Genomic DNA, 16162 nt, shown 5'->3' with positions numbered 1-16162 from the left:
TAATTCTCTAATTCCTTCTTTAATTAAACTTCATGGCTCAGCTACTGGTAGTGCTTTTGGCTGCCTCACCCATTTTATGAGCTGTGCAGGAAGGGGGTACCGGTGATGCCGAAGGTCTGGTCTGGCTGGGGATCTCCTCGGGCACTGCTGGGTCTCCTCCTTTCTCATATTTATAGCTCAAGGGGCTGCAGTACTAAGATCATCAGGACAACTGTAAAGGTTAGAGATACATGTTGTGTGTCTGTAGAGGTGAGATGGAAACAATCCAGCTAAAATCTGACCACCTGTACCTGTGCTGAACAGTATCTTTTTATGTCATGGAAGTCAGTGAATCTGTTAGTGAGATACTGCTTAGCAAAAGGGCAATATGCGATGGCTGTTGAGTGTATATAAAATGAACATTGGTTTGGGTTTTTTTTTTTTTTTGTTAAAAAAAAAAGCAGAGATGTGTCCAATTTATATGCTTAGCCAATACTCTGCCATCTATATAAAAGACCAATAATAGTATTTTTTTGTTATTTTTTACTATTGAACTTCCTTGAAACTAATAATATTTAAGAAGACCTTGTAAGAAATAGAAATAGTGTGGTTTGTAGTACAGACATATAGTTATTACTTGAGATGACATTTGTCTGATTTTAATATCACAGATCAGACAAGACAAAGGAACTCAATGTTTTCAGTAAAGCAGCATGTAGCAGCCAGGCCTGGAGAAGGGTAACACCAATGAAATCAGATAGATGTGAAAGCCATTTCATTTGATATACCTTTTCTCCCTACTTTAAAGTTATTACTTTCTCTCTAAATGTTTGCATTTAACTAGTTATATTGTCCTGGGATCTTAGATACTCCAGTTTTTTTCTGACTGGTTTAGCTTTGCGCCTTTCATATACTGCTTAATGAAATGTGAAGCTAAAATAAACACTGACTTAATTTCATTTTTCAGTTCTGATTGTCATAGCTGCATGAATGCAAGGTGCAGGGAAACACCACAATACTTTGCTATGTTTTTATAAAACATTTTAAGAAAAATCGTTATTGGTGAGAGAATTAGCTTCAGAAATTTAGTGATAAATATCCACTTTAAATTACACAGTTTTAGCTGGCTTTTTATAGGCATATATGTAGTTGTATATGTGGAACTTCAAACATGTAGAGCCTGAGAGTACTGAAAGAGTTCCTGAGATCTGGGGATTTGATTTTTTTTTTTTTTTATAAAACCCCCTCATTGTACACAATCATGAGCAACTTTTGTCTGAGAAGTTTTCTCCAGAAGGGACCTTCCTGAGCTCTGTTTCAGATCTTACGACATCAGGTATGGTCAGAATGCAGTGCTGGCCAATATGACCCTGTTAACAAGGCTGGTGTGCTCTCCTCCACTCACCTAGCTTGTCAGCAATAGCTGTTCTGCTTAAGGTGGGTGATTTGTATCTAAGGCTAACGTAGGAAAACTATATTTTAAATATCCTGTGTTTCTTCTTATTCTTGAATAGCAGCATGAAGCCATCCTACGGAGTTGTAATTTGGCAGTTGCTGAGGAAGGCAGGTGTCACTGAGAAGTGACAAGTGAGAAGATTTGTGATTCGTCACTAATTCAGATGATGTGTTATGTTCGCTTTGGGATACCCTAGATTGCCTGTTCAATAAGGAATGAACATGAACTATTTGGGATAGGATGTTTGTGCTGATTCCCCTTTGTTCTTCAGGACAATATTCTCAAGAACCCGAACAGCTTAATCCAATCTTATTTGGGGCAAAACTTCCATGCAAATAAGAGACTCTGGGGGTTGGATGCTTTGACAGTGCATTAATGCTGAGCTCTGTGGGAGTTTCTCCTGATGTCCTGTCTATGTTGAGTCCAAGATATTGATGGTGTCTGGACAATGAAGATAGCTTTCACTTAAAAGCCTCTGGTCTAGCAGTAATTGTTCTTTTTCGGTATGCAGAAATTCATAAACTCTTTGGCTGAATTGTCTGAAACAGCACTTTGTCTTTCTCATGCTGTAAGCCTGAGTAAACAGATTAGGTATATTTATTAGTTCAAACAGCTTGAGTGAAATTGGAAATTTAAGATAGCTAGAAATAAACATGGTGGGGGGTTTTAGCTGGAGCTTGAACAGCTGATTTCTTTTTGGCTTTATGTTCTCAGTTACCTCCAAATAAATCATGTTAAGAAGATTATTTTAAATCAATGCCTATATCAATAATTTATTTGGCATTATTAAAATAGTAGAAGTAATGCTTGCTCAGTTGAAATACAAGCAGTTTCAGTTCACTGGGGAGTGTCTGCCCTCTTTAGGTGGTTTCCCTTGAAGACTCAGGCAAGAAGGAATGCTTGTCGCCTGGGACAGCAGCTGATGCAAGTGAAGAGTGGCTTTGGAAGTCTATTCTTTTGGTTCGTTACTGTTTGTTGGAGAAAGGCAATTGGGCAGGTACTGGAAGAGGCTTTGCTGCTTCACAACTAAAGCTATGGGTTCAGCCATGGCAGGGCTGTAGCTGGACCTCACATGATTGCCAGGGAGCACAGGGGAAACAAACAATGATGATGCCAAGAGCTGGCTGGGTCTGTGTGTGTGTCATCTCACACTCCTGCCCATGTAACCCAGAAAGAGTTTTCATCCTGATTTCTTGTCAAACTGTAGATTGCAAGAGTTGGTAGCCCCTTCCTGGGACAGGGACATGCTGTACGTGGTCTGTTTCTTGCCAGCTTTCTTTAAGTGCCAACTTGGGGTGTGGCGTGAGGGGCCTTTAGTCCAACACAGCCTGGCTGTTTTGCAGTCACGTCCTGGACTGTTGCCTGGAGGCTGAGCATCAGCACATCTGTGTGTAGCTATGCTCTGTGCTGGAAGACCTCCCAAGGTTAGGAGGAATTATGATGAAACCCCAGGCAAAGGAAGCATGCAGTCCATGTATTTCAGCTCTGGTCATGATCTATGCTGGAATCTCTTTGCTTTACCAACTGGAAGAGTCAAGTCAAACTATTGCTCTGAGCTATTCTTACAGGACTTCTCTGTGCAATGTGCATCTCGTCTCTCTTTTTTTTTTTTTTTGATATTAACACTTGTCTGGCTTGTCCTAAGGTTACGTTAGGTGGTCATAAGACGGGCAAGTAAGTTGCACATAGGCAGGAATGTTTAAATGTGCTGAGACATACTAACACAAATGTATATAATACTGTTCAGAGCATAGGACAAATAATACATGACATGAACCAAATATTTGATTGTGTATGAGAAGTAATTTCTTCACTAGTGCTCCCCATACCTTCGTAATTTCTTCCATAACCATTTCAGCAATAAGGTTTTAGTGATGGATTTCTAGGGAAGGTCTCATGGGCATGTGTCTATAGAGTTGGAATGTTTAAGTTACAAGATGCACACTGGTGTGACAAATAATTGTGTCTGTTGGCTGTTCAACAGAAGAAACAAGGGCGTATTGCTTGTCTGATCGCTTGCAACTAAGCGGGACTGCTCTAAGTGTTTAAAAGACTTGCAAACTGCTGGAGGAGTTAAAGGAATTGAATAATTAATTTACTCAAAAAGTTCTGGAGGTTCTTAAATATTCTTGGGCCAGAAAAAGGTGCTAAACTCAGTTGAACTTTTGAAAATCTTTGTTTGGTTTGAGCACGTTTGCACAATGTAACATTTAAGTCTGATTTGTTTCTCACTATTTTGCTTTTTTGAAGTTTGCTAACTCAATTCTGAGTCATGGGGAAAAAAAAAGGAGCTTTTCCATATAAGAGATCATTGATTGATCCGATGTTTTGCTTTTTTTGCGCTCAAGGAAAGCTAATTTTTACCTGTCTTTTCTTTTTTCTTTTTTCTTTTTTTTGAGCATCAGCACCCCAGTCTGACGAAGGCTCTGACATTGATTCTGAACCAGATTTACCTTTAAAAAGAAAGCAGCGTCGCAGTAGGACAACCTTCACGGCAGAACAACTGGAAGAGCTGGAAAGAGCTTTTGAGAGGACACACTACCCTGATATTTATACTAGGGAAGAACTTGCACAAAGAGCCAAACTCACAGAGGCTCGTGTCCAGGTATGTATTTAAAAGCTGCCTAACACAGGGAATTGCCTTTTCTGTTAGCACGTCAGTCCTTCTATATTCTTATGTGATCCTACTCTGGGGTAGAAGGAAAATGTGAAGCTATATTGTTTACAACCTTAGGTGTTTTTGCATCTGTATGTGGACATTGATTTTCCAACTGTTCAAGACAACTACTTTGAAAAAAAATGTGTTTTCCCAGGAATTGTTCCATACCTACCATGAATATAATACTGAGCCTTTGGAGAAGAAGGGCTATTATCCCAGTTTGTTTTATGCATTTGACAGCACTCTGCATGTAATCAGGTCAGCTGTTGTGCCAGTTTATAGTTACTTAACTGATTTCATCTGTTGTTGTTTGGGTCTTTCAGGCATTAACAGAGGAAGCAAAAACATTTTTAAAAGGACGATGTGTCTATAGAGCCATGCAAGGGAGCAAGGTTACTGGTGCAGTATCTACAGTTTACTTTTAGGTTAGCTTTTGAAGTTGAATTGATTTACACCTTTTAATATCGCTTATCCCCATTGTTGGTTTAATTCAAAAGAAAATAAACCTTCAAATAACTGTTAGGTCTTCACAACTTCATGTAGATCTGGATTGTCTAAAACAAGCTAACATGCTGGAGGAGTAAACTGTGGAGTTGCTTTAAATTTAGTAAAAGCATGAACCTGGATTTTCAGATGTCCCAAACTGCGCAAATAGCAGCCATATAATTCTGGAACAGACTGCACCTCAGAGTTCAGGTTCAGAGCAGGGCTTTGTTTCACGGCAAAGAAGCACATCCTGTGAAATGCTTAATACCACAGGCAGAATCCTCTGATGCTCTTTCACTACTTGACATCTAAGAGTCATTCGGAAAAGCCTGCCCTGTTTGGATCAGTCTGAGTTGTAAGTGTTCATAAGGAAATGTGTGGTTGGGTGACAAGCAAAATGTTGCAGCCTTTGATGTAACCAGGAAAGAGAAATGAGTGGTAACTTGTGATCTAACCAAGGATACAGGTGAATTGGGTTGCTTTCGTGAAACTCTGTTCTAATAATTTGACCTTTGAAGCTCAGCCTGAAGCATTCAGACTCTGCAAACTGAAATAAGCAATATAAATATCCCTCTGCCTTTGTAAGACAAGCATGCATATTGCAGCATAGATGTATTACTGAGTATCTATCTTACAAGGTCCAGACTTTTTCAGTTTTTCTTGCTATTTTTTTTTTTTTTTGCAGAAGACTTCACATTTCTTTTAAGTGTTTGTTATGACTGTGAGAGAAAATCAGATGTATGAATGAATTTGTCTGGAAGACAAGCTCAGTGATGCATGACTCTCTTTTTCTTAACATGTTTACTAAGTGAAATTCTTGCAAAAGCTTTGTATATAGACTTGGGCCAGGTAAGACTAAATCAAGCCTTGGGAATCATCCACGCACAAACATTATAAAGATAACTTTCTACACAAGTTCTGTTTGCAAGACAAATGGGATCTAGGGTATGATGTTTTGGGCTATGTTAGCTTCAGTGGAAAAATACGATAAAATGAAAAAGACCTTGTTCATGTTTTTCTAAATCAATGACCCACAGCTAGAAGAAAAGCAGAACTCTCATTAACATAACAGCTGTCTTAATGTGGCTTTAACCCTGTGACTTTTTACATTCCTTATGGCTTCCTTGGTTCCCTTGAGACACATCCTGTCTCACGCCACTCCTATGATCTACAGCCTCACGAATTCCCCAGTACCTCTGACATGGATATTTTACCTAACCCAGCATGGAAGAAAGTTCCCAGTCAATCAATGATTAGAATACCAGAACAAAACCTTTCTGGATTAAAGATGAGCTGGGGTTGAAGTAACCAGCCTGTGGGCAGTTTCCTAGTGCACTCCATCTGTCTGGTACCCTTGAAGGCTGGCAGAGTGATTTAGCAGTGGATTAAGGGATACAGGATTTGCCTTATCAGCATTCAGCACCTCTCTATAGCCCCTTAAAATAGCCACCTATGATGGGCATGAAATAAAAGACGACCTGTGAAAAGAAAAGAACCCTAAGAGACTTGAGGCTGGGAGAGCCGGATAGCCATACTGATGTAGCATTCAAGCTGTCTTAGTCACACTTCTTTTTTGGTAACAGTATGACAGAGATCAGAGATACCAAGTTTTATATGGCTATATACACAAAGATCTCTTTGACTGCTTCCCAATCAAGCATCATCTAAAAGAGCTGGCTCTTTGCAATGCCAGAGAAAAAAAAGAATTTTCTGGGCTCAGCCAGACTCAGGCTGCAATGTCCAATTTCATAGAGTTTTACATTATCTAGGAAGTTATTTAATTGATTACAACTGGACCAGCCTTGCTATTCCCTCACTCAGTCCCTCCATGTTGCACTCACATCTCATGTTTTGTTTCTTCTACCCTGCTGCCCTCGTGCTTCCTCTTTCGTTCTATTCCCTGAGGCACTCTCTGAACACCCGTGAAAGGAAGAGTCTTAAACCACTAAACCATCTATTTTCTCCCTTTCCCACTGTTGAAGGGTAACCAAATGCATGTTTCTAAGCTGGTTGGTTGGAGGTGGGGAAAAAGTAGCCTCTGGGCTGAGATCAAACTTAGCCCCTAATGGGAAATTTTTGAAAGCTACAAGCAACTGAAAACAGACTTACCATGTGAATGTTACTTGTGTACTTAATCATGGGGACAGGGAAAGGCTTTTGGGGAAAGAAGTGTTGCAACAAACTCCACATTGCAAGAGTCACAAGATGCATAACAATAATCATCGCAAATACTTCAGCACTGGGTGTAATAAGGATTTAAAATGCTCCCTGTGATTCCTCTTGCAGCATCTTTCCACTCATGGACTTTTGAACCTTTCTCCCCTGTGTTAGAGCCCAGATGTGGTGTGGAGCCAGGACAACCTCTTCTGCTGCTTCTTCCAAAGGCAACCAGCTCTTCTCTGCACATTAGATACAGTAGGAAAGGGGAAAGTTCTTGGGTCTTGTGCATCCATCAGATACAATTCAGAAACATTGAGTCCCAAAGCATGACCCTTTATTAAAAATAAAATAAAATAAAATACTTTGTTGTATCTGAGGTTAAAGATTCACATATTGTAAGTAAAAATCACAACCATGCAGTGCTTTACCTGTCCAGTTTAAAACCTCATTAAAACCATCATTAAGTTGCAGAGCAGGCCCTAAAGGTCTATGGCCTATTTTTACTGATTCAATCTAAAGGCGAATTCTAAAAGTGAAATTTTCCCCAGTGTAGATAAAGATCAAAGGCTCTTTCTGAGCTTCACAGCAGTGTGGTTATGGTTTCTGTAACAAATAGATCATAAGGGATGAATTGGGTAGCATCTTTTCTGGCATATTTTGATTCCCACATCAGGCTTATTTTTAGACCTGGATGAACTGTGTGAACTTTGGCAGCAGCTTGGAGCCTGATTGACAGTGGGAGGTGTTTACTTCAATCTTTTGGGGAAGGATTTTTAAACAAGGTGGGAGGTGTTTACTTCAATCTTTTGGGGAAGGATTTTTAAACAAGGTTCAGGTTTGTCCCCTGGCAGGTGGAAGGCCAGGAGTCTGCCTTGCCCCATGGGGGCTGGCCAGTCAGACAAACCTTCTTGGACTGTGTGCTGAAGGGAGGCTTCCCAAATTATCAGAAATGTGATGCGTGGGACTTGCATGTTGGACTATATTGAAGATGTGCCCCCAAGCTCTCTGGGATCGTGTGGGGCAGGAGGTCCTGCTGTGAGAAGCAGCTGGCATGCGGCCTTCCTGTTCAACCCTGAAAGGCAATGGGAGAAATGTGTTTGGACTCTTTTAGTCCATGAATAATGGTGAAAAAGCAGGGGAAGTCAGGAAGAATTCTGAAACATGAGTTTGTCCTGTACTGAAAAGGTTCTTCTTGGCCAATTCCCAGGTTTAAATTGGTTTGCTTGAAAACTTCTAAAGAGAAAAAAATATTGTTTAACAGAAGAGCATGTCTGAAAATTCAGGCAGATCTCTCCAGGCTACTAGGATGGGGTTGAATGTTCCCATGTCAAACATGTAATCAGCTTGTAAGCTTTTGTAAAAAGCTTATTACAGCCTCAGCAAATAAAAGAAGTCCCAAGAGCTCAGATGTCTAGAGTAGCTGGAAGAAAAATGATAAAAATATTTTAAGTGCTGTGCTAGCGTATTGTTTTTTTGTGTTGTTGGTTTGGTTTTATTTTTTTTTTTCACTGGGAAGGGGAAGAGATAGTTTGGAGAAGATAGTGCTTGGAAAGGTGAGAGAAGAAATTATGACTCCTAAGCTAGCAGTAAAGCTGAAAGCTCCAAAGTTCAATCTTTCAGCTTTCATAGTCTTTTCTGAGTAGCAAATAGTGAAAAGCATTCACGGGGAAATCATGGGAGAGGGAGGACCTGTGCCAAAAAGAGTCTTAATTTTCCCTCAGCTTCTCTGGAATGGTTTGAGCCCGTGTGCTGAACTGCATAGTCCTATGGGGAGATGGGGTAAAGGAACGCAGGACAGATTCAAAGACATTTAAAACCTTTCAGCAGATCTTTACAGTTATTCCCAGTGTGGTTTATGGAGAATTTCTAGTGCCTTTTCTTAGGCTGCTGTTTTTGCACCGTATATAGGATAAAGAAAGAAAATACTATGTGCATTCTTGTAGTAGATAACACTGTAAGTGCAGATATTTTTTTTTCCCCTGGGGTAAAGGAGAAATTATTACGGGTAAATTAGCTGCAGTATTTTGGAGGTATTTGTCTAGGACTGCATCAGTCTTTTCAAAGAAAACTATGAGAGTTGAGTATGTTGGATCGCCCTGGGAGGTTGTTGGAAGTCCTTATTCCCTTTGGCACAGCCTAGTGGGTTTCTGTCTTGTCATCTTTTTTTATTTTGTCATGTAGGGATTTTTGGGTTTTGTGTTTTTTTGTTTTTGGTTTTTTTTTTTTTTTTTTTTCAGGGGGGGAGTGTTGGATGTTTCTTTTTTCCTGTTTGTTTTAAAGGAACTCTGATTTCCATCACATTGATAACTCTTTGTATCCCAACCAGCATGACTTCTCCTCACCATACAGAGCAGCTCTTGGCAGACCCCAGGTGGAGAACCTGCAGCCCCCCGCGGCGTTCCTGCTGGTGGTCACAGCAGGTCATTCTCAGTAGGCTAGCAGCACTGCTGTGGGACACTGTGAGGGAACAGCCCTACCAGTGGTGTGCCTCTGCATACGCAGTAGGCCTTATTCCTGTGAGACTGGGGGTGTGCAGATGTCACAGTGAAGCTGATTTACCAACTAGTTATTGCTAAAAAGCAATTCTGCTCCTACTCTTTCTTCTTCCTGTGGCTGGTCCCTAGCAGTGTGATCCCTGGAGCTCATCTGATACTGTGGTGAGCCAGGATGGAAAGTCACCCTACTGCAAAAAACAGGAAAGGGAAGAATAACCTATTGTTTCCTTTTTTCCCCCTGCTGTCTTGTGTTCTTTGACTGAACTTCCAGTCAGGTCAGGTGGGCACAAGGGCTGGTGTCAGCTGCTGGCCTGGCGAGAGGGTGAAGTGCCTGCACAGCTTCAATGGCTGCTGAAGTAAATGCAGGTCCAGCATCAGTAGACTGCAGGAGCAGACACCATGGGTGTTTTTAGAAGTCAGGCTGCCGTGTTTTGCAAAGGTAATGGAGTCAGCTCTGTCCCGGCTGGTGCAGCCCAGCTTCATTAGCAGTTTCCTTCTTCAGCCTCCCCTCTTTGCAAGGCAGCCCCACTGCTTCTGGCACACCCCAAATTCATTCCCTGATGGCATAACCACTGTGGACTCCTGCTTGCAGGATGGTCAGGCTTTATTTTGAACATGTGAATGCTGGGGGAAGGGAGAGGTGGGGAACAGGTGAGGTGGGGGAAGCGGTTGCCATGAAAAATACAAGGCAAAAGGGGGAAAAAAACCCAAAAAACTTCCTCTGTCTAAATTTAGAAGTGCCGTTAACAATACATCAGTCTTTCGACTTTGTGTGTTTTTGGCACTCATGCTTCCAATGGTCAGGACTGTGTTTAACAAAATATCCATGGGTTTTGTGCAAAATTCACATCTCTAATGTTTTGCCCTGTTGGATCAGAGATCTTTTTGCCTTAAAAGCACATAGAGCACTCTCTGTTTACGATCAGACTGTAGAAATGTCAAAGCTAATTACACTAGTGTGTTCCCAAGTGAATAAATACATCTTTTAAAGAATATCCTGTTGCGATCAACAAAATAAGATGTTGGCATGATCACTTGCAAACTACTTAAAGGAAAAATGATAATAAAAGGCAAGATCTAAATATTAGAAAACACAGATGAGAGAAACCTGTTAGTTCACCTCCTCCCTTTTACATCAGTGCAAAATGCTTTTTTTACATTCTGTTGTGGAGTTAATTCTTTTTTGGTCAGTCCAGTTCCAGATGCTTGAAAAACTAGAGCTTCCAATAATTACTTTCCTTAAAGGACTGTTTTTCTTTTCCTTTTGCTGTAAATTTAATCCTCTTCAGTTCTGTTGTTGAGATGTAAATTTTGTTCAGACACTGGGGTTCAACTGGGTTTCCTAATCATCTGGGCCATTTGCATTCCATCTTTGAAAGTGACATAGAAACTGGCAAGCCAGAGCCTCACTAAAATGAATGTGTCTTGGCTTCTGATGCAGACATCTCTTTGGGATGCTGAGGTCCCTTGGACAAGCCACGTTTCCTCTGTCCGTGTCTGCATTTGCACAGCACCAAGCGCAATGCTGATCTAATTCAGAGCTCCTGCATGTTACACCAAAACAAGCAGATCATATTCCTCTGGACACAGTACTGTTTGTGTAAGAACATAATATTTTGAGTCTCCAGAATGCAGTAGCTTGCTTATCCACTGCTTTTGCTTCCATGGGGGAATTCAGTGTGGTAGTGGTGGTTTGAAGTAGTCTAGGAATGGCCTGCCTTCCACCGGGATCCATGTTATTGCTGGTGAAGGCAACACACAAGATTAGTCTGTCAGATTAAAAAGACGTAGATCGTTTAGAGTTGGGTCTCTGTTACCACCACTGCTGGGTGGCATTTTCTCACAGGATGATGGTTGTGATCTTCACCAGGGGCTGCGTTATGCTGTGAGCACCTCTGCATCCAGGTGATGATCGCTTCCCTATCAGAAGGGAGGGTATGGGAGAAGAGAAGCATCCTGTGGGGACCTGCTAGATTTGAAAAGGCTGTTCATAAGATGAGGACTTTGTCGTACTGGTGGAAGTTGAGATTTGCTGAACATAAGGGGACATTGTGTTTAAATCATATTGGAAGTGTATAAACAGATGGAAGTATTTCCCCAGGTCTTTACAATGTGTTTCTAAGCAGACACTTGGCTTGTGGTGACTAGATTTATATTTTAAGATCTTGGCTTGATATTGGCAACATTTGTCAAGATTAAGTAGTGGTAGTAGTGCACATGGTTTCTTCATGATATGTGTTGATTTAAAAAAAAATAATAATTCCTGAATTCTTGAGAATAAGTCAAGGCAGCCGAAGATTATCTAAGTGGAATACTATGGTTAAAAAGTAATAATAAATTGTTTCAGTTAACATAGAAAGCATATAACTGCTACTGAATAAAGTTTGGGATCTAATTTCAATAAACTACTTTTAATAAACATTACATAAAATGTATATAAAATATTTGAGTTATTTAGTTTTGAGTAATTTTTTCTTGACTTTCCAAAATCAATTTTCAACTTTTTAACTCTTGCATTTAATTTTGTTTGTGGGTTGTTTTTTTTTTCCCTGCTGTCTCACTGTTACATCATTTCTTCTTTGTTTTCTGTCACACACAACATCTGAAACCTGCAAGTTATCTGGTATAAAATGGGAGTTAAACACACTTGCAAACTAAATCTTGAGCCATATGGAAAGGGTGAGGCCATGACAGTAAATAGTAACAATAATAAAAACTGTTGTGTTAAAACATCTGGAATTACAGATTCAGAGATTCAGTGTGTTCACTTGTAAAAATGTGTGATGGAAGGAGTTGGGGCCATACTTATGGTCATTTTGAAGATAAAATATTTTTAGTATTTTTACCAAGGCTCATCCAAAGCCCATTAAAATCAAAGGGAAATGAGTACATGTGTGGATCGGACCTCTGGTGCTTCATGTAAAGGTGTGTGGTTGGGTTGGGTTTTTTTGCTTTTGTGTTGTTTTTTTTTTTGTTTGTTTGTTTGTTTGGTTTCTTTGGGGTTTTTGTTTGTTTATTTTTGTTTTAATGTGCCCCTACTGTTCTGTGATGTGTGTGGTATAAGTGGTAATAAGACTTGCTTTGTGGTTTTGGATTGGTTCAAGGTGTTTTGGTGAGTTAATTTTGGACTGACTGTGGTGCTACTCAGGTGCCATCTGCCTTCCTGCTGCCTGGGGAAGGTAAGAAGCCAGGGCAGGCAGCAGCAGGTGTGTGCTGCAGCTGACGGGGGCAGCAAGGCAGTGCAGTGGCAGCGGCTGGAGCCGATGAGCCTGGAGCCAAGGCTGTGCCAGCAGCATGTGACATGGGTGCCAGTCAAGTAGCATCCATTTAGTATGTCCCAGTCATGTGGCACTGAGGTCGTAATACACAGCCTTGTTTCTGCACAGTCCAGGCAGGCTCCTGTACCCCTGCAGGGTCCCACTTAATTTAATGGGGCTCCAGGTAACAACAGAGCTCTGCGCAAGCATGTTCATTGTGGGGGTGCTTTAGACTTTGATACCATTGAGTGTGTTTCTTTCAGGGTTAAGATGTATCTGCAGTTCTAGAAAAATGCAAATCTATAAAAGTAGCCAGAATCTATCTGTAAAGAAAAGCATAAAACTTGGCATTAATGCAAATCACTTGCTGCAAATCACTTGCTACTGAATTCAGGTTTGGGTTCTGACTCACTTTAATAAGGAACTAGGGCTTGAAGGCAAATGCTAATCTGTAGAGAAAACAAAATCTTGTTACCTCATTTTCCTCAGTGAAGTCCACTTATGTAGTTCAGTTAGTGTTCCCAAAACACTGGAAGATCATCAGTTAACCCTCTTGACCTGAAGAAGTGAGAGTGTCATGGAGAAAACCATAGTTAATGACCTGGGTACGCTAATTACAGCATGCATTTGCTGTTCCCTGCTCCCTCTGACCTCCATTATCCTTCCTAAGTGCTCTTTGGCTCTTTAGCAAAGCCTTTTCATCCCTCTTCAACATGTCTTGCCCCTTTTTTCTTCTCTTTGGTCATGTTCAAAAGATACTGCCACAGGAGTTTAAGAATGGTAGGCTTTGAGAGACACAAGCAGGTAGAAAGAATCTGTGAAGGGTAAATAAGAAATTTATACTTAAATGTCAGTGAGGGAAGCAAAGGGTAAGCAGAGACATAAAAAAGGATATAGATGTCTATAGGATGAGCAAGTAAAAAAGTATTGCTGAATCTAGATCCATCCTCAACTATTGCTCATTGTGGGTCTTGCTTCTCCACCCCAGTGTCTTGTCCCTGCCAGCTGCTTTCAGAAATGGTTCACATGGAGGCAGCGGGAGGGTTAGTATGTACAGTGAAAAACCTGAGAGGGATTCCTGAGGTAGAACAGAGACTCCATCTATCCTTCTGTCCTAAATCTTAAACCGGAGTGGGAGTGTGTAATTGAGGGAGTAGGTGTGCCCAACAGAGGAGGCAGCAAAGGAGGCAGCTGTGTGAAATGAGCCTCTCATTCTGAAAAGGGGATGAAGCCAGATCAAACTACATGGTGACAGATGGCACGCATCAGAAACCAGATGGCCCAGTGAGTCCCACCACTCCTACTCTGAAAGAGTGAGCAGAGGACAAGCCCACAGCATAGTCCAAAATGTTGTTAGAGTATTATGTAAGGACCACTCACAGTTTGTAAATGATATTACACCTAGAAATCCAGTCTGTAATGGCTGATTCATGAGCCAGTGTGGGCTGCTTGCAAGAAAGGTGACAGATCGGAGACCCAACTTACTTTTACAAATGCATCTACGTGTGGCTCATCAGCCGAGGTGCCTCAGTGGCCTTCAGGCCAGACTGCCTTACAGGCTATGCAGATGTACTTTGTAAGATGCTAAAGCTCAGTTAATGTTTTATATAATTGATAGTATCCATGGTTGGTCATTGCAGCTGCTTCGGGGTGTACAATTAGGAGTAACTGCCTGCTTGTTTACAAATATGTACCCTCCCTTATTGCAAAACAACTTTTCTTTTCTGTGGTCGTCTACCTCATGGACCCAAGTGCTGTAATCTAGAAGTTGCTCTAAATCTGCAGCAGGGCAGTGCATGTGCACGCTGGTCCAAGCATCCCTGCTGTGGCTGGTTGCCCTTCCGATTTGTGGCATGTGGAATCACTGTAATATCAATATTAACCTGTGTTTTGCAACTCTTACTATGTCTGCATTTGTGAAGTCTTGTCTTTTCCTTTCATGAAGGCAATAAGAGCCATGCAAGACTTGGAAAACTTAAAACATGAAGTTAGAATCATGTGAAAGACAGCAGATCTATAGCTAAAATGTCCCACTAATTCAAACCCCATCTGTTTGGTACTCTGTCCTGGGAACAGATTTCAAAGTGGTTCTGAAATGCTAATCTAGTACTGAAATACTGATCTACTGTTAATGTCAAGTTTATTAAGAGATGTTTTGTACATATGTGAATACATGAAAACTTGCTGCGAGGGATTTGTGTTTTGTACATGGGGCTTGTGTTTTTCAAATCAAAAGCTTAAAGCTCTGTTGATCATTAGGGCAATATAGTATCCCAATATGTAAGTACAAGCACCTTCCAACAGTGCATTAAGTGGTGCTGCTAACTTTGTCAGCAAATTAAATATAAAGACAATACAATCCAGACGAAATAGTTTTGGCTCACACTTAGACGAAATGGAGAGCTGTTTTCCCTTTCTCATTAAATCTGGCACCATAAGGGTAGTGATTAATAGCTATTAAAAGCACTAAAGCTTGAAAGTGTTATTCAGCTTGTTTCTCAGGAGAAGCTGTATTTGAGAGGAAACTGGGGTTCAGGATTCCTATGTCTTGTCCGTTGAACTGTGGAAGTGTGTGCCAAAGGCACCTTTCTTGCTGGCAGCTCTGAGCCCAGTGCGCATCTTCTGTATCTCTTGTCTCAGACACCAAATGCATTTGAAAAGAAATGCTGTTATTTCTGATGCACCCATATTAAATGTACAAAAATCAAATGTCCTTAATTAAAACATTTGTAGGTCTGGTTTAGTAACCGTCGTGCTAGATGGAGGAAACAGGCAGGAGCGAATCAACTGATGGCTTTCAACCATCTGATCCCGGGAGGATTTCCACCCAGTGCCATGCCAACTTTGCCAACGTACCAGCTCTCTGAGCCCTCCTACCAGCCCACCTCCATACCGCAAGGTACAGTAGCCAACAGGTACTTGGTTAAAATAGTGTTATTGGGAGGGGTTTCCTGTGCTGATCCATTGCAGAAATATTTTCTTTTCTAATGTAGAAAAAGGGGTGTTGGCTAATTTAGGGTCTGAGTCAGCGAGGACCTTGCAAGCCTGCTTATTTTAAACATGTAAGAATTTGAGTTTGTTTTGCTGCAAGGAAGCGCTGGTTACGGGTGAAAGCTGCTAGCTAGGGAAATAATAGCGTCCTGCACGGCAGAGGTGCAGTATTCGTAAAGCAACGTACATGCTTCCCTACCCTTCTGTTGCATTGGCCCCCTTTGCTGAGAGTGCTTGGCTGGCGGGGAGGGAGGCAGCAGTTGCGTTCTGTCGTCTTTGTTGCTTTCAATGATGGTGCACTGGAAACTTCTGTAAGTACTCTGAATAATCTGATGGTGGAAAATCTAGCTATTCGGACTGTCTTGTTCCACATCAGATAGTAGCAAGTCTCAGTATCGTAACAATTTGTCTTAATGTTATCAGAAATTCTGTGAACTTTGATGGATTGGGAGTGTAGGGAGGGAACAGAGCCTCAAATCTAGGCTATACTAGAATTTATTGTTAAAGAAAAACCTTACAGGTGACATTTTTATAAAATAAGTTACTGTACTCTTCTTTCTACCTCCTTGAGATGAATCCTAACTGTTGGTGGATGTTCTAATTAAGGGAATTTTTCAAAGCCCAGGGCTTCTATCATCCATTGGTAGGTTCACTACAAACCAGGGCAGAATTTCTGTGC

General features: G+C 41.1%; 1 protein-coding gene across 5 annotated transcripts in view; it reads left to right on the top strand.

The window, feature by feature from the left end:
* Positions 1-16162, top strand: part of PAX3 (paired box 3) — a 79827-nt gene that overhangs the window by 50085 nt on the left and 13580 nt on the right. For 3 of the 5 annotated variants that reach the window (XM_055817273.1, XM_055817272.1, XM_055817269.1), the window contains 2 exons: positions 3841-4040; positions 15226-15391. In XM_055817273.1, the coding sequence (XP_055673248.1) occupies positions 3841-4040; positions 15226-15391 (366 nt within the window). Of the gene's footprint in view, positions 1-3834; positions 4041-15225; positions 15392-16162 lie in introns of all 5 variants that reach the window. The other 2 variants (XM_055817270.1, XM_055817271.1) reach the window with 1 other exon arrangement.

This window comes from Falco peregrinus, chromosome 12, assembly GCF_023634155.1.
Source record: "Falco peregrinus isolate bFalPer1 chromosome 12, bFalPer1.pri, whole genome shotgun sequence".
NCBI lineage: Eukaryota > Metazoa > Chordata > Aves > Falconiformes > Falconidae > Falco > Falco peregrinus.
This window is presented reverse-complemented; position numbering and strand designations above follow the sequence as displayed.